Raw genomic sequence first — 18867 nt, 5'->3', positions numbered from 1 at the left:
CTCTGACGGGATAGCCTCCTCTGGGAAGAAAAAGACTTGGGTTTTCTTACTGATATTTAGAAGCCTATTCATTCATCCATTCAACTAATAGATATATTCATTAAACGTATAATATGTACCAAGCATTCTACTGGGGCAGCAACAGAGAAAGCAGACAACTAAACTGGTAATGAAAATTCAGCATAGGAGGTGCTATGATAGGATGTAATGGAAAAGTATAAGGCGCAGAGAAGCACTTGATAAGGGAACCCAATAAGATCTGTGGTGGTCAGGGAAGGCTTTTGCTGTCAGACTTCATGCTTGTGTTATGGATGGAGGAGAATGTTGCACGACTAACCCAGATCAGGGGGACTTTATTTATTTTGGGGAGGAGGTGCTTTATTACTGAAAGGCTTTCAACATAGAAATTGCTATGGGAATTTATTATTTAATTTAACTAATGTGTTCCAATTTTTATGTCAGGATCTGGAGAAACAACGTATGACCACGAGAATACGTTCACATTATCATGTGATGGGTATCTACACCACAAATTACTGGATTCAAATATGAAATTCAGTCACGTGGAAAAAATTAGAAATAATCCAGCCTCAAAAAGTTTGCTGACATTTAATGCTTCTAGTGCCTGGGGACCTCAGATGTCTGCTTCAGTACATTTGGACGCAAAAAAGAAACATCATTTGTATGTCAAGGAAGCCAAGATTGATGGGCAGTTTAGAGTCTCTTCATTCTACGCTGAAGGCACATATGACCTGTCTTACCAGAGGGATTCTACCACTGACCAATTAAGTGGAGAGTCCAACCTGAGGTTTAACTCCTCCTACCTCCAGGGTACCAACCAGATAACAGGAAGATATGAGGATGGAGCTCTCTCCTTAACCTCCACCTCGGATCTGCAAGATGGCATCATTAAAAATACTGCTTTCCTGAGATATGAGAACTATGAGCTGATCCTGAAATCGGACACCAATGGGAAGCATGAGGACTTTGCCGCTTCTAACAAAGTGGATATGAGCTTCTCTAAGCAAAATGCATTGCTACGTTCTGAGTATCAGGCTGATTACAAGTCATTGAGATTCTTCACCCTGCTTTCTGGATCACTAAATTCCCATGGCCTTGAATTAAATGCTGATATTTTGGGCACTGACAAAATTAACAGTGGTGCTCACAAAGCAACACTAAGGATTGCCCAGGATGGAATGTCTACCAGTGCGACTACCAACTTGAAGTATAGCCCTCTGGTGCTGGAGAATGAGCTGAACACAGTGCTTGGCCTCTCGGGAGCATCTATGAGATTAACAGCGAATGGCCGCTTCAGGGAACACAATGCAAAATTCAGTCTGGATGGAAAAGCTGCCCTCACAGAAGTATCATTGGGAAGTGCTTATCAGGCCATGATTTTGGGTGTCGACAGCAAAAATGTCTTCAACTTCAAAATCAGTCAGGAGGGCCTGAAGCTTTCACATGACATGATGGGATCTTATGCTGAGATGAAACTCGACTACGAGAACAACCTGAATATTGCAGGGTTATCACTGGACTTCTCTTCAAAACTTGACAACATTTACAGTTCTGACAAGTTTTATAAGCAAAATGTTAATGTACAGCTACAGCCCTATTCTCTTGTAACTACTTTAAAAAATGACCTGAAATTCAACGCTCTGGATCTGACCAACAGTGGGAAATTACAGCTAGAACCCCTGAAGGTGAATGTGGGTGGAAACATAAAAGGAGTCTACCAGAACAATGAAATAAAACACATCTACACCATTTCTTATGCTGACTTATCAGCAAGTTATAAAACAGACACCGTAGCTAAAGTGCAGGGTACAGAGTTCAGCCATCGGCTCAACACAAACATCGCTGGGCTAGCTTCGGCCATCGACATCAGTACAAACTACAACTCGGACTCACTCCATTTCAGCAACGTTGTTCACTCTGCCATGGCCCCATTTACAATGACCATCGATGGACATACAAATGGCAATGGGAAACTGAGTCTCTGGGGAGAACATACTGGGCAGCTATATAGCAAATTCCTGTTGAAAGCAGAACCTCTGGCCCTTACTTTCTCTCATGATTACAAAGGATCCACAAGCCACCATCTCCCGTTGAAGAGCACCATCAGTACCGGTCTTGATCACAAAGTCAGTGCCCTGCTTACTCCAGCTGAGCAGACAGGCACCTGGAAACTCAAGACCCAGCTGAACCAAAATGAGTACATCCAGGACTTCGATGCTTACAATGATAAAGACAGAGTTGGTGTGGAGCTTAGAGGACAAGCCCTGGCTGACCTCACCATGCTAGACTTCTCGATTCAAGTGCCATTTTTACTCAATGAACATACCAACATAATTGATGCTTTAGGGATGAGGGATGCTGTTGGCCAGCCCCAAGAATTCAGTGTTGTTGCTTCTGTAAAATATGATAAGAATCAAGATGTCCACACCATCAACCTCCCATTCTTTGAAATCCTGCCAGAATATTTTGAGGAGAAACGAATGGTAATTATAACGGCACTGGAAACCATACAGAGAGAATTGAAACTCATCGATGTTGATCAGTTTGTGAGTAAATACAGAACAGCCTTGGACAAGCTCCCACAGCAAGTCGATGGTTATCTGAATGCACTCAATTGGGAGAGACAAGTTTTGAATGCCAAGGAGAAACTAACTGCTCTCACAGAGAACTATAGAATTACAGAAAATGATCTACAAATCGCGTTGGACAATACCAAAATCAGCCTTAATGACACACTGTCTCAGCTAAAAACATATGTGATACAATTTGATCAGTATATTAATGATAATTATGATTTACATGATTTTAAAACAGCTATTGCTAAGATTATTGATCAAATCATTGAAAAACTGAAAATCCTTGATGAACATTATCATATCAATGTAAATCTAGTAAAAACAATCCATGATGTGTGTTTGTTTATTGAAAAGACTGACTTTAACAGAATTGGAAATAGTACTGCACTTTGGATTCAAAATGTGGACGCTAAGTATAAAATCAAAATCCAGATACAAGAGAAATTGCAACAGCTCAAGACACAGATTCAGAATATAGACATCCAGCACCTTGCTGAACAGTTAAAACAACAGGTCGAGGCTGTTGATGTCAGAGATCTTTTACATTGGTTGAGAATTACAATTCCATTTCAAAGAATAAAGGAAATTATTGAGCATGTCAAATACTATGTTATAAATCTTATGGACGGTTTTAAAGTAGCTGAGAAAATCAATGCGCTTGGAGCCAGTTCCCATCAGTTAATTAAGATGTATGAAATAGACCAATACATCCAGGTTTTAATGGATAAGTCAGTACAGTTGGCCCACCAATATAAGTTGAAGGAGACTGTTCAGAAGCTAAGCAGTGTCCTACAACAAGTTAAGATAAAAGATCACTTTGAGAAATTGGTTACATTTATTGATAATGCTATCCAGCAACTTAAAGCATTGTCTTTTAAAAAAATCATTGAACAAGTAAACAGATTCCTTGATATGTTGACAAATAGATTAAGGTCATTTGATTATCACCAGTTTGTAGAGGAAACCAATAACAAAATCCGTGAGGTGACCCAGAGACTCAACGGTGAAATCCAGGCCCTGGAACTTTCACAGAAAGCTAAAGCACTGGCACTATTTGTAGAGGACATCAAGGCCACGGTCTTAGTCCATCTGGAACACCTAAAGGGCACCCAAATAAACCTATTCTTCGATTGGTTGCAGGAAGCTTTAAGTTCAACATCTTTAACCTACATGAAAGAAAAATTCCGAGAGATCCTAGAAGATATACGAGACCGGGTGTATCAAATGGACATTCAGCAGGAAGTTCAATGGTACCTGTCCCTGGTCGGCCAGGTTTACAGCACGCTTGTCACTTACATTTCTGACTGGTGGAGTCTTGCTGCTAAGAACCTCACTGACTTTGCAGAACAGTATTCTATCGAAGACTGGGCTGAGAACCTGAAAGCCTTGGTAGAACAAGGGTTCACTGTTCCTGAAATCCAGACCACCTTCGGAACCATGCCTGCCTTTGAAGTCAGTCTCCGTGCTCTTCAGGAAGCTACATTTCAGACTCCAGACTTCATAGTCCCCCTGACAGATCTGAAGGTTCCATCCATTCAGATCAACTTCAAAAGGTTGAAAGATATAGAGATGCCGTCCAAGTTTGCCACACCAGAATTTACTGTCCTTAATACCTTCCATGTGCCTTCCTTTACAATTGACCTGGTAGAAATAAAAGTGAAGATCATCAGAACCATTGACCAAATGCTGCACGGTGAGCTGCAGTGGCCAGTTCCGGAAGTGGACCTGAGGGACCTGATGGGGGTGGACACCATTCTTGCTAGCATCACTCTGCCAGACTTCCATTTGCCAGAAATCACAATTCCAGAATTCATAATCCCAAATCTCGATTTTAAAGATTACCAAGTTCCTGACCTTCACATACCAGAATTCCAGCTTCCCCACATGTCACACACACTTGATGTCCCTACTTTTGGCAAGCTTCATAGCATTTTGAAAATCCAGTCTCCCCTTTTCACATTAGATGCAAATGCTGACATTCAGAATGTAACAACTTCAGGGAACAGGGCAGAGATCACAGCCTCCCTCACCGCCAAAGGAGAGTCCAAATTAGAAGTTCTCAATTTTGATTTTCAAGCCAACGCACAGCTTTCAGACCCTGAGATTAATCCACTGGTTATGAAGCAATCCATGATGTTGTCCAGCAAGTACCTAAAAACAGAGCACAAGAGCGAAGTGCTGTTTGTTGGAAATACTATTGAAGGAAAATCAAACACAGTGGCAGGTTTACACACAGAAAAAAATACGGTGGAGCTTAGTCATGGTGCGCTCGTCAGGATAAACAATCAGCTTACTTTGGACAGCAATGCAAAGTACTTCCACAAATTGAACATTCCCAAACTGGACTTTTCCAGCCAGGCTGAGCTGCGTAATGAAATCAAGACCCTCTTGGAAGCTGGACACATAGCATGGAATTCTTCTGGAATAGGGTCGTGGAAATGGGCCTGCCACACATTCTCAGATGAAGGAGCACATGAATCACAAGCTAGCTTTACTATGGAGCGACCCATCACTTCCTTTGGATGGTCTAATAAGATCAATAGCAAACACCTAAGATTAATCCAAAACTTGGTTTATGAATCTGGCTTCCTCGACTTTTCTAAATTTGAAATCCAGTCACAGGTTGAATCCCAACATGTGGGGCGCAGTGTTCTAGCTGTTAAAGGCACAGCAAAGCTTGGAGAAAGGAAGGCAGAGATAACTGGCAACCATGATGCTCATTTAAATGGAAAAGTTATTGGAACTTTGAAAAATTCTCTTTTCTTTACAGCACAGCCATTTGAGATTACTGCATCCACGAACAACGAAGGGAATTTGAAAGTTAGTTTTCCACTAAAATTGATAGGGAAGGTAGATTTCCTGAATAATTACGCATTGTTTTTGAGTCCTAGTGCCCAGCAAGCAAGTTGGCAAGCAAGTGCCAGGTTCAACCAGTATAAGTACCATCAGAATTTCTCTGCTGGAAACAATGAGAACAGCGCTGAGGCCCACATAGGAATAAATGGAGAAGCCAACCTGGATTTCCTCAATATTCCTTTGACAATTCCTGAAATGACTCTACCTTACACAACATTCACAACTCCCCAGGTGAAAGATTTCTCCTTGTGGGAAAAAACAGGCTTGAAGGATTTCTTGAAGACAACAAAGCAATCATTTGATTTAAGTGTAAAGGCTCAGTATAAGAAAAACAAAGACAAGCATATCATCCCAATTCCTTTTTATACAAAAGATTTCCAGGTATTGAGTACCCCAAATGATATTTTCATTCCAGCCATGGGCAATATTACCTATGACTTTTCCTTTAAGTCAGGCATCATCACACTGAATACCATTGTTGGACTATATAACCAGTCAGATATTGTTGCTCATTTCCTAACTTCCTCTTCTTCTGCCACCGATGCACTGCAGTACAAATTAGAGGGCACCTCAAGTTTGACAAGGAAAAGAGACTTGAAGCTAGCCACAGCTTTGTCTCTGAGTAATAAATTCGTGGAAGGCAATCATGACAGTACTATTAGTTTGACCAAGAAAAACATGGAGGCATCAGTGACAACATCTGCAAAAGTCCAAATTCCCATTTTGAGAATGAATTTCAAGCAAGAACTTAATGGAAATACCAAGTCGAAGCCTACTGTCTCTGCATCCATTGAATTAACGTATGATCTCAATTCCCCTGAACGGTACTCTACTGCTACAGGGACAGTCAGCCACAAATTCAACTTGGAGAGCCTCACCTCTTACTTTTCCATTGAATCATCTACCAAAGGAGATATCAAGGGTTCAGTCTTTTCACGGGAATATTCAGGAACTATTGCCAGTGAGGCCAGCACTTACTTGAATTCCAAGAGTACTCGGTCTTCAGTGAAGCTGCAAGGGGCTTCCAAAGTTGATGATATTTGGAACCTTGAAGTAAAAGAAAATTTTGCTGGAGAAGCCACTCTGCAACGCATCTATGGCATCTGGGAACACAACACGAAAAACAATTTACAGCTAGAGGGCTTCTTTTCATCATCTGGAGAGCATACAAGCAAAGCCACCCTGGAACTCTCCCCATGGAAAATGTCAGCCCTCATTCAGGTCCATGCAAGTCAGCCCAGTTCCCTCCTTGAAATCAATTACCTTGGCCAGGAGGTGTCCCTGAAAGCTAACGCTGAGAACCAGAAGGTCAGCTGGAAAAGTGAGGTCCAGGTTCATTCTGAGTTCTTCCAGAACAACATACAGCTTTCCAATGACCAAGAAGAGGCACGCCTTGACATTGCAAGTTCCTTAAAAGTGTCCCTAGGGTTCCTCAAAGATACTGTCCTTCCAGTTTATGACAAGAGCTTATGGGACCTCTTAAAGCTGGATGTCACCACCAGCATTGATAGGAAACAGTATCTTAATGCTTCAACTGCCTTTGTGTACACCAAAAACCCCAACGGCTATCATTTCTCTGTCCCTGTGCAAGAACTGGCTGATAAATTCATTATTCCTAGACTGAAACTAAATGATCTAAATTCAAGTTTTGTCATACCTACATTCCAAGTCCCATTTACAGATCTTCAGGTTCCATCCTATACATTTGATTTTAGTGAAATAAAAATCTACAAGAAGCTAAACACTTTGCCATTTGTCCTCAATATACCAACACTACCCCAAGTGAAATTCCCCAAAGTTGATGTGTTAACAAAATATTCTGAACCAGAAGACTCCTCGGTTCCCTTTTTTGAGATAACTGTGCCTGCGTCTCAGCTAACTGTGTCTCAGTTAACCGTTCCAAAAAGTATTTCAGCTGACAGTGCTGTTGGGTATCTAAATGAGGTGGCCAGCAAGATTGCAGACTTTGAGTTGCCAGCCATTACCATACCTGAGCAGACTATTGAGATTCCTTCCATTAAGTTCTCTGTACCTGCTGGAATTTTCATTCCATCCTTTGGAGCACTGACTGCACATTTTGGAGTGGCCTCTCCCCTATATAATGCTACTTGGAGCGCTGGCTTGAAAAACAAAGTAGAGTACTTCGGAACATTCCTGAATTCCACGTGCAGCTCAACCATTCAGTTCCTGGAATATGATCTAAATGGTAAGAAAATGTCCTGACTCCTCTTCTATATGCTCTACATTTGCAATGAGAGTTGTGGATAAATAACTGCTTATTTTTGTGATACTGGAAGCAAAATTACTCTCCATAGCAAAATTTTAAAAAGAGAGAAAGAGAAAGATATATTCCCCACATGTAAAAACCACCCTGTAGAAAACCTACTGACATTCAAGAGGAATAGATTCAAAGAAAGTATATTTTTTTCTCTGTGATGATCTTAGGACTAATAATGTCTCCTTCTAACTTTTTTTTTTTTTTTTGGTTAAACATGGACTGCATGTTTCAAACATGTAAAGCCTGTAATTAAGATAGACTTCTCCTGGCTTTCAGAATGAAACTACTTATGTCCTTCAGTTATTAATCTAACGAAATATAACATTTCTCCTCTACAGTTGTGGGAACACACAAAATCGAAGATGGCATGTTAGTCTGTAGGACGAAGGGAACATTTGCACACCGTGACATCAGTGCAGAATATAAAGAAGATAGCAAATATCGAGGACTTCAGTATGGAACTTTTATGGAAATCTCATCTCTTTTCAAATCATTGTGATTTTTTTTTCCATCTTCATACACCTTTCCTGACGGCTTATTTGCTTTTCTGCTTCCAGGGACTGGAAAAAAGAGATTCGCCTTGACATCACCAGCCCAACATTCACTGATGTCCATCTGTACCACCAACTAAGTGAGAATAGCCTCTCCTCCTCTGTGGCCTCCCCAGCCATAGGCACTGTAGCCTTGGACTTGGAGGACAATAATAGTACCTTAAAATGGAACCTGTACTATCGCCCTCAGGTGAGTCCTATCTAATGGGTTACATACCCCAAAAACGGGTAGAGAATTTGGGAAGATCAATTCAATTCAATTCAATGCAAAGTATTCTCTCAAGTCTTTCCCAAAGTAGAGGAAACCAAGCAATGAGCAGGTTGAACTTTTTCTCTGAGAAACTACTCTCCAGAATGTACTACAATAATTTCATTGATTTTAATTATTGCAGGCACACATGACATCCTATTTCCACTATTATTTTATTACTTTATGGCAAATTTAGAATGATGAGGGTTATGCCTCATCACCTAAATCATGAGCAAACTCTGCTGAGTAGATTTTTCAGATAGTGGTTTCCGGAGTTTCTGAGGCTTCAAAATTCTTCCCCACAATAGAAGCATTAGCTGAGATATGCCAAATTTCTTTCATGTACTTTACAAGCTCTGCCAGGGCCGAATCAAAGATGCCATTAGTAGAGAAGAAGAAGCAATCAAGTTCTACTATGAAAGTTTGTCACACGATTGGAGAATATAATGGCTCCTGATACTGGTATTCCTGATTCTAGCAGATCTCTGCTAGATGGGCTCTGGATTTTTTCCTTTTTGCTACTTCTCCTTTCTCTGAAGTATCTTCTCCTGTCTCTTCCTCCACTTTCTCCTCCCCCTGCCCATCTTCCTCCCCTTCTTCTAATCTTCAGTCCTAGGAAGGCCTTAATGGTAAGTGTTACTGTGTAAATGCCATGCATAATTTTATCCTTCCTGGGGCATATGATAATGAGGAATTAACAACAGTGAACTTGTTTAACCATAAGACAAACACATGAACTGACATATGAAAGATAGATTCCCTTCAGAATATGAAAGATCCTCTGATCTTTACTTTTAACTGCTAATGAAATTTTAGTGTAGTATATTATGTAATCAGGATAATTGAAAACATGTTCTTTTCATCCTTTTGTTTTGTTTTATTTTAGTCCTCTCTAGATAAAAAACTTAACCTATTCAAAACTGAGTGGAAGTATGAGGAACCTGGTGAGAAACATCAGATCAAAGTCAGCTGGGAAGAGGAGGCAGCAACTGAACTACTAAGCACTCTCAAAGACAATGTGCCCAAGGCCACAAGGGTTCTTTATGACTATGCTAACAAGTACCACCAGGAGCACACAGGACTCAATCTGAGAGATGCTTCTTTAAAACTGAGAGGAAGTCTGCAGAACAGCGCTGAGTGGGCCTATCAGGGTGCCATGAGGCAGATTGATGAGGTGGACATAGGGTTCCAGAGGGTAGCCAGAGTCACCACTAGAACCTACCAGCAGTGGAAGGACAAGGCCCAGGATCTGTACCAGAAACTGTTACTGGCTCAGGGAGACCAAGCTGATTTCCAGGGACTCTGGAATGAGATGTTTAATAGAGTAATAGGAGTTACTCAGGAATACAATATCATAGTCAGTCGTCAAATTGACTCATTGATTGATTTCCTGAAGTTCACCAGATTCCAACTCCCAGGAAAAGCTGGGACATACACTAAAGATGAAGTCTGCAGTGTGGTCATGAGGGAAGTAGGGCAGGTGCTGTTCCAGGTATATTCAAAAATCCATAGCGGGTTAGAAATACTGTTTTCCTATTTCCAAGACCTGATGGAGAAATCTGAATTAACCAAGGACCTAGAAATTAAAATTCCTTTTGATTCAAAGAGATTTAAACTAATAGATGTAATCTCAGAGTCTGGGACAATGTTGGAACATTTTTCGGAAAAGCTACAGGATATATTTAATAACCTTCGGTCTCGCAATACTACAGAGATGCTAAGGGATCTTCAGAGCTATTTACAAAGAACTTCCCAAGAGATAGAAAATGATATTCAAGTCCTCAAGAGGATAAAATTTCGTTCTCTCATTGATCATATTCAATACAATGCCAACGGAATCTTCAATGAATCTATTCCATATGTTCTTGCACCCGTGGAACTTATGTTTGGCAAGTTTAATAGATTTGTTGAAAAACAACTTCATGAAGCTTCTCAACAGTTACAGAAGCGCCATCAGATCATAAAGGATCTTCACAAAGAATATGTTGATCCAAGTGTGGTCAGCTGGACAGGGAGGTTTTATGAACTTGAAGAAAAGATTATCAGCTCACTCAAGAACCTAATGGATGTCCTTAACGACGTGCACGCCAGTTACACTGTCGGTAGTATTTACTTGGTTTCCCACATCTCAGATCAAGTTCAGCAGTTTGTGCAGAAAGATATCCAGGAATACCTTAGCATCCTTACTGATGCAGATGGAAAAGGGAAAGAAAAGATTGCAGAGCTTTCTACCAGTGCTCAGGAAATAATTAAAAGCTGGGCCATTGCAATGAAGGAAATCATTTCTGATTACCGCCAGCAGTTCACATATAAACTACAGGATTTTTCAGACCAACTCTCTGATTACTATGAAAAATTCATTACTGAGTCCAAAAGATTGATTGACCTGTCCACTCAAAAATACCACATGTTTCTGAGATATATCATTGAATTACTGAAAGAGCTACAATCGGCCGCAGTCAACAACATGATTCCCTACATCAAGGTTTCTCCGGGAGAATTTACTATCACCTTGTAATTGTTTATAGAAATTCTCATCATTCTTCTGTTCCAATTAAACTTTCATATAGTAGGGAGAAGTTCAAACTGTACGTATTGATGTAACCACACACTGAGCAAGCCTTATGGCAAACAGCTGGCTATAGGCAGAAGCACATACAGACTGGATCTGCACTGAAGCTGGCATCAGATCTCTGAAGGTCTCTCAACTCTGGGAAATAACATTTTCTTGCAAATTAAAGAAAATCAGGATCTGAGTTATTTTACTAAACTTGGAGGAGGGAAAACAAATAAATTAATTCTTTATTGCATATCGTAGCACTCAATTTGATTCATTCATATTGAAAAATAGCAAAATGAGGGTATTGATTCAAATGTCTGGCATTTCAAAACTTCTAGAAGAATACACACTGAGTTTAGAGTAATAGAATAAAAGAGGAAAGGGAGAATTTGAGGAGGGAAATATTTTGCCACGTAAAAGACAAAAGAGGTAACTGATATCAGGGATTGTATTTGCCAAGTGAAAAGGAAGAACTATTTGCAAAGGCTTTCACATGATTTGATCCCAAGGAGCAACTTACTTGTCTTCATATGCCACAGAGTCTTCCTCACCCGCAAGTCTACCCTCGTCAGGCAAGGCGCTCTGTTGGGCTCTGAGATAAACCAACAGGCTCTTTATTTCACCCAAGCCTGCCAGGAATGGAGAAAGGATGACTGGGAAGTCCTGGCCCTGAGGGCTTCATGATAATAGGGACCTCAGATGTCTCCCTGAAGCATAGCTAGGATACATTCAAGGCACAGAAAGTAACAGTGGAAGAAGGAGCATGGGGACATATATGCCTAACCTTTCTGAGACCAAGCATACATTTATGTTCTTGAGTTTCCTTAGTCCTCCAAATTTAATATCTAACAAGCCCAAGTATAATCAAAACCTAAGGATGTCTTCTGCCACATCCTCTCACCTCAAACTCTGTTTTTAAACCTTGGCAACATCTGGTCACAGCATCCAAGCCGAGCTCTAGTAAGGGAAGGCTGCAGAGAACCTATGCAGCACAACCATCACTAATATCTTGGGGAAGGTGAGCTCTACCTTTCCTTTCAATGGCATTGGACAACAAAAAAAGGGTGTGACCTCTGGGGATAGGAAATTAGAGATTACCTCCTCCTCAGAATCCTATATGAGGTCTGTTTGGAAATGACTATTTTATCCAAAAATACCTTCAACCTTCACTATTATTTACTAAAGCCTTCACATTCCCTTGGTGAAGCCCACTGTCAAAATACACAAGCATCACCGGGAAAAGAAAAACACATTAGCTTATTGGTATCTTAGCAGGATTCTTTGGAACTGAGGAGCCAGAAGTAGTCCTAGGGAAGTGGAATGCATGGTAGTGTATGGATCTGGTACTGAAGGAAATTCTGTTGGATAATGAATCAATAGATGGATGGACAGACAGATGGATGGAGAGACGGATGGATAAATGGACAGATAGTTGAGTGAATGAATGAGTGGGTAAATGAGGGGTCAATTCCAAATGTGATAGAAGGAGTAAATTAGGTCCAGGTCTGAGGGCATCACATGAATGGTTCTAGGCATAGCCCTAGAAGAGTTTCCCTGATGAGCTCTGAGTAGCAAGAATGTACTAAGGTGCTAAAACTGAAAGGAGGCCTGGAATTGTGGCTTAATTTGGAGGGGAAGGAGGAGTCCCAGGTTTCTGGTGTTCATTTAATATCTGTATCTAGGGCATAAGAGGAAGAATAAATAGACACAGATTTGAAATGATCACGCAATCACACAGTGCCCACCTGTCCAGTTCCCTCACTGGTATCCCTTTACAAGGTGCTCCTGGATGGCTTAGAATACCTTCAGTATGCTCGATAAAGCTGGAATAAGGGATACTTGGGAGGGCTTCGACTTTGCTTGATTTCTTCTTCATTCTTCTACCATAAATCAGGATACTTCCCTGGGTTCAATTACTGGCTACATTCCTTACTTGTTTGTAGCTTTGGACTACTTATTTCATCTGTGAGCCTGTTTTCTTAACTATAAAGTGAGGCTAATATCTATCCTGCTGCCTTTGAAGGGTTGTTCACTTAAAAAAAATCAGTTGAAATAATACATGCGAAAGAACTTTGCAACCCTTAATGTTGTATTAAAAAAAGTGCTATGATTCTTCGATGATCATTTAAATGAGTTTATGGCAAGAAGAGGAAATGGAAGCAGGGAGACCTACCCAGTTCAATGAACATTCATTAAATGCTTCTATATGCTAAGCACAAAGGCTCTATAGAGGAAACCAAGGTCAGTGAGATGCAGTTTATATGTACCTGTCCATTTGTCTATCAAAGGTGGAATGTGTAGTCTTGTGATTGGCATAAACAAAGTACTATGAGGGCTTATAACAGGAAAGAATGAGAATCAAGTTTTCATGGAGAAATCGAAATGAATCTTGAAGATGCACTGACAAGTGATAAGGGAGAAAGGGCATTCTAGATGAAGAAAAACATGTGGAAAGGAGGATGGGGGTGTGTGTATGAGAGACACTGGATCATCTAGTGGCCAGAGCACAGGAAAAGTAAAGGTAGACAGGATTGGAAAGGCAGGTTTGGCAGGATTGCAGAGATCTCAAAAACCAGAGTGAAAGGTGGTACCTTCTTTGCTGGAGAAGGGCATCCAATGAAAGTTTTGGAGCAGGAGGGGTGATAGAAGCTGCAATTTAAGAAAACTGCTATGGCAACTCATGGAGGATAAATTGCAGTGGGATGAATATGGATATGAAGCTGTGTCAGCATCCAAATAAAAGACGCTAAGTGCCTTAGCCATGTCATAGTTGCTAGGAATGGTGAGGAGGGATAGGATAGAAGAAGCGTCATGAGGGCATATTGACAGAACCAAGGGACTGATTGCTTAGAACAGAAGGGATAGGTGCAAAAGCTATTAGAAAGAGAGCTGCCTTGGTAAATCACTGGAACCAAGAATTAGAGAGGGTACAGGAGACACCAGAAAAGCAAGGAAGAAGAATGAGTGAAGCAGTCTTGACAGTTATAAAATTCTGAACCTGTATAACCTCGAGAGCTATGGGGATCCATAGAAACAGGAGGAATGTGTTGGGGGGCAGACTATGAATGTAAGGCATGGATTCATAGGCTATCACAGCTGGAAAAGGACTATGGTGACTTTCAAGTTGAAGTGGTGTGTCTAAGCAGAAATTACTAGCAGGCTATTAGGGTGGAGATGTGGGCTAGAAAGATAGTATTCAAAGGAATAGAGACAAAAGAGAATTTTAACTAATATTGCATTAATTTTATGACCTTGTAAGTATCTGTAGAAACTTAACAAGAAAACAAAGAGGTGGTTTTTTTTTTTGTACAATTAATTAAGTATTATCTTGAGAGTGAGCCAACATATACAGCTTTTAAAAACATACCATGAGGTGACATGGAAAATCTATAAACACAGATATTCTTTCTGTAAAGTATTGGCCAGCGTTTCAAATCAAAGAAGAAATGAAACAATGGGGCCCAGCCCAGGTCCCTGGACTTTGGAAGCATGATCAGGCTTTGTGCTTTAGTTGTACTTCCAGTTCCTGCTTGGAGTAGAGGTGCTGTTCCCAGAATAAACCTTGTAATAAATGAGTTCACTGGGAGTGGGCACCACCAGGTGCATTTAGAGCAAACTCCATTTTCTTTGCTTTTCACTTGAAGGCTGGTTAGTTGAGGAGCCCAATGGCCCTTTACTGGCGAGATGAGCAAAGCCTGCTCTGACTTCTTATTCTAGGTCCCCCCTTCTGGCTCTAATTTATGACTTAGTCCCTATTCAGTCAGAGAAGGGCCAAGCTGGCCCTCGAATAAGGGCTGCAATATGGGAGCCGGAGTGGCCAAACAGATGTTCCCTCTAAAAGTGTCTAATAACCAGAGATAAATGTGCAGAAACAGACCCTACCTCTTAGCTCATCTCCTTGTCTTGCTGTTTCACATTAAGAGGTCAGCCACAACTCCCTTCGGAGCACTCCATTTGTTGGTGCGATGGTTGGGTGGTCACCAACAAATAACATTCCAATTCCTCATAAAAGTTAGTGGCGTAGGTGCACATGGTTCTGTGAGGAAAGGACCCTGCCTTCTCCTCTTACACAAACTAGGTCATGCCCTCTTCAGGTCTGAGCAGTGCTGCAGGTCAGTGATGCCCGGGATACCAGGTACTAAGCTCTGACCTCTGTGTCAATTTTACGCCTTCGGCTGGCACCACTGAAGCCCAGGTTCAGGTGAGAGGGATAACGCAGGCCTGGGAGGTGGTCTGGTCCCTGAGCTGTAGATTTGGGTCCCCACCCTTGTTTTTAAGCTATGGGTAGAGCCGTGGCTGCACAGCATGAGCTCTAAGCTACACAGAGCAGCGGTCAGAGTTGAGACTCGAGAGAGTAGCCTGAGGGAAGGGTAATCGGTAAACAACCCAGCTCCACCAACTCCCCCTAGTTCCTCAAGAGCACACCACCCCTTCTCTGCAGACATGAAAGGTTAGCCTCAGGCTGGCATGTGGGTCCCTATAGAGCAGGGGGCACCAGGACAGCTCCAGGTGCCTTATAGCGGGGCTGGGCTAGCTTGACGGGACCTGTGGTCATTAGAGCACTTCTGGAATTGCAGAATGTACTAGAAGATCATAGAAACTCACAGTAAGAAAACAACTCACAGTAAGAATAGGACAGGGTTCTGCCTGTTGCCCTACTTCACTGAAGCAGAGAACCCTGGGGCAGCCTGTGCTCGTCTCTCTTCATAAGAATGCCTAAGCATTGGGGCCAAATTCAGGCTTCACTGTGGGTGGGTTCTGTAACCTCAGGAAAGTTACTCGTTTTTTCTAGTTTCACCTTTAAAATGGGAATCATGAAAGGACAGTTTGAGCCACTCTGAGAGTAGTAGAAAGTGATTTCCTCTTATTCATAGGGTTGTAATGAAGATTAAATGAGAGAATGTAGGGGCACCTGGGTGGCTTATTCGGTTATGATGATATTCAGGTCATGATCTCAGGGTCCTGGGATCGAGTTCCACATCAGGCTCCCTGCTCAGTGGGGAGTCTGCTTCTCCCTCTGCCTCTGCCCCTCACCCACCTCATGTTCGTTCTCTCTCAAATAAATTAAATGAGGGAATGTATATCAAGTGCTTGGCACATGAAGACTGGATAAATTAATAGTGTCATATTGACAGAAGTAAAAATGAATGATATGTAGTTATAATTATACACAACTATGTAAAGGGATTTCACGGATATAATATGGAGTGAAAAGGTAAGATTAAACACAGCACAATACACTTTTGACAAAGTTAAAATCAACTAAAGCCAAACAATTTGTTTTCTAGAATTATAGTTTTCAAGACAAGGAATGATAAATTCAAGAGTCAGGATAGGTTCTACCTGGTGGAGACAGGCAGGGGAAAGGATGGGCATATTAGTCAGAGTACTGCAGGAAAATAGAACCAGTAAGATATGAGAGATTTTTTTTTATAGGAATTGGCTAAGAAATGGAGGATAAGAAGACCTAGAATCTTTTTTCATGTGTCTGTTAGCCATTTGTATGTCTTCATTGGAAAAGTGTCTGTTCATATCTTCTGCCCATTTTTTGATTTGATTATTTGTTTCATGTGTATTGAGTTTGAGAAGTTCTTTGTAGATCTTGGATACCAGTCTCTTATCTGTAGTGTCATTTGCAAATATCTTCTCCCATTCTGTGGGTTGCCTCTTAGTGTTTTTTTGACAGTTTCCTTGGCTGTGCAGAAGCTTTTATCTCGATGAAGTCCCACAAGTTCATTTTTTCTTTTGTTTCTCTTGCTTTTGGAGCTGTGTCATGAAAAAAGTTGCTGTGGCCGATGTCAAAGGTGTTACAGCCTATGTCCTCCTCTAGGATTTTGATGGATTCCTGTCTCACATCGAGGTCTTTCATCCATTTGGAGTTTATCTTTGTGTATGGTGTGAGAGAGTGGTCAAGTTTCATTCTTTTGCAGGTAGCTGTCCAATTTTCCCAGCACCATTTATTGAAGAGACTGTCTTTTTTCCACCGGATGTTTTTTCCTGCTTTATCAAAGATTAGTTGCCCAAAGAGCCAAGGGTCCATTTCTGGGTTCTCTATTCTGTTCCATTGGTCTATGTGTCTGTTTTTGTGCCAGTACCATGCTGTCTTTGTGATCACAGCTTTGTAGTATAGCTTAAAATCCAGCAATGTGATGCCCCCAGCTTTGTTTTTCCTTTTCAACAGTTCCTTGGCGATTCGGGGACTTTTCCAGTTCCACACAAATTTAAGGACTGTTTGTTCCAGTTCTTTGAAAAATGACGTTGGTATTTTGATCAGGATGGCATTGAAAGTGTAGATTGCTCTGGGTAGCATAGACATTTTAACTATGTTAATGCTTCTGATCCATGAGCATGGAATATTTTTCCGTCTTTTTGTGTCTTCTTCAATGTCTTTCAAGAGTGATTTGTAGTTTCTAGAATATAGGTCCTTTACGTCTCTGGTTAAGTTAATTCCGAGATAATGTATGATTTTTGGTGCTATTGTAAATGGAATGGATTCCCTAATTTCTCTTCCTTTAGCCTCATTGTTCGTGTATAGAAATGCAACTGATTTCTGAGCATTGATTTTGTATCCCGCCACATTACTGAATTGCTCTATAACTTCTAGAAGTTTGGTGGTGCAGTCTTTTGGGTTTTCCATATAGAGTATCATGTCATCTGCGAAGAGAGACAGTTTAACTTCTTCTTTGCCGATTTGGATACCTTTGATCCCTTTTTGTTGTCCAATTGCTGTTGCAAGGACTTCTAGTACTATGTTGAATAATAATGGTGAGAGTGGGCATCCTCGTCATGTTCCTGGTCTTAAGGGAAAGGCTTCCAGCTTTTCCCCATTGAGAATGATATTCGCTGTAGGCTTTTCATAGATGGTTTTTATGAAATTGAGGAATGTACCCTCTATCCCTACACTCTGAAGTGTTTTAATCAGGAAAGGATGCTGTATTTTGTCAAATGCTTTTTCTGCATCAGTTGAGAGGATCATATGGTTCTTGACTCTTCTTGTTGATATGATCTATCACACTGATCGATTTGCCAATGTTGAACCACCCTTGCATCCCAGGGATGAATCCCACTTGGTCATGATGGATAATCCTTTTAATTACTGTTGGATCCTATTAGCTAGGATCTTGTTGAGAATTTTGGCGTCCATATTCATCAGGGATATCAGTCTGTAATTCTCCTTTTTGATGGGGTCTTTCCATGGTTTGGGGATCAATGTAATACTGGCCTCATAGAATGAGCTCAAAATCATTAGCCATCAGGGAAATTCAAATCAAAACCACATTGAGATACCACCTTACGCCAGTTAAAATGGCAAAAATTGACAAGGCAGGAAACAACAAATGTTGGAGAGGATATGGAGAAAGGGGATCCCTCTTACACTGTTGGTGGGAATGCAAGCTGGTACAGCCACTTTGGAAAACAGTGTGGCGGTCCCTTAAAAAGTTAAAAATTGAGCTACCCTATGATCCAGCAATTGCACTACTGGGTATTTACCCCAAAGATACAGACGTAGTGAAGAGAAGGGCCATATGCACCCCAATGTTCATAGCAGCATTGTCCACAATAGCCAAATTGTGGAAGGAGCCAAGATGCCCTTCAACAGATGACTGGATTAAGAAGATGCGGTCCATATATACAATGGAATATTACTCAGCCATCAAAAAGAATGATTTCACAACATTTGCAGCAACATGGACGGGACTGGAAGAGATAATGCTAAGCGAAATAAGTCAAGCAGAGAAAGACAATTATCATATGGTTTCACTCATTTATGGAAC

The 18867-nt window shown here is 41.1% G+C and overlaps 1 protein-coding gene across 1 annotated transcript in view; it reads left to right on the top strand.

Annotated features, from left to right (window-relative positions):
• The window catches only part of APOB (apolipoprotein B), a 38114-nt gene extending 27064 nt beyond the window's left edge, over nucleotides 1-11050 (top strand). Inside the window, exons 26-29 of the mRNA XM_040623722.1 lie at nucleotides 463-7659; nucleotides 8070-8184; nucleotides 8289-8472; nucleotides 9419-11050. Of these exons, the coding sequence (XP_040479656.1) occupies nucleotides 463-7659; nucleotides 8070-8184; nucleotides 8289-8472; nucleotides 9419-11050 (9128 nt within the window). The remainder of the gene's footprint in view (nucleotides 1-462; nucleotides 7660-8069; nucleotides 8185-8288; nucleotides 8473-9418) is intronic.
• The last annotated feature ends 7817 nt before the right edge of the window (nucleotides 11051-18867 follow it).

The sequence above is a fragment of the Ursus maritimus genome, unplaced genomic scaffold (genome assembly GCF_017311325.1).
Source record: "Ursus maritimus isolate PB19 unplaced genomic scaffold, ASM1731132v1 scaffold_6, whole genome shotgun sequence".
In the NCBI taxonomy this organism is placed as follows: Eukaryota; Metazoa; Chordata; class Mammalia; order Carnivora; family Ursidae; genus Ursus; species Ursus maritimus.
The sequence above is the reverse complement of the archived record's forward strand: the minus strand, read 5'-3'. Positions and strand labels throughout refer to the sequence as shown.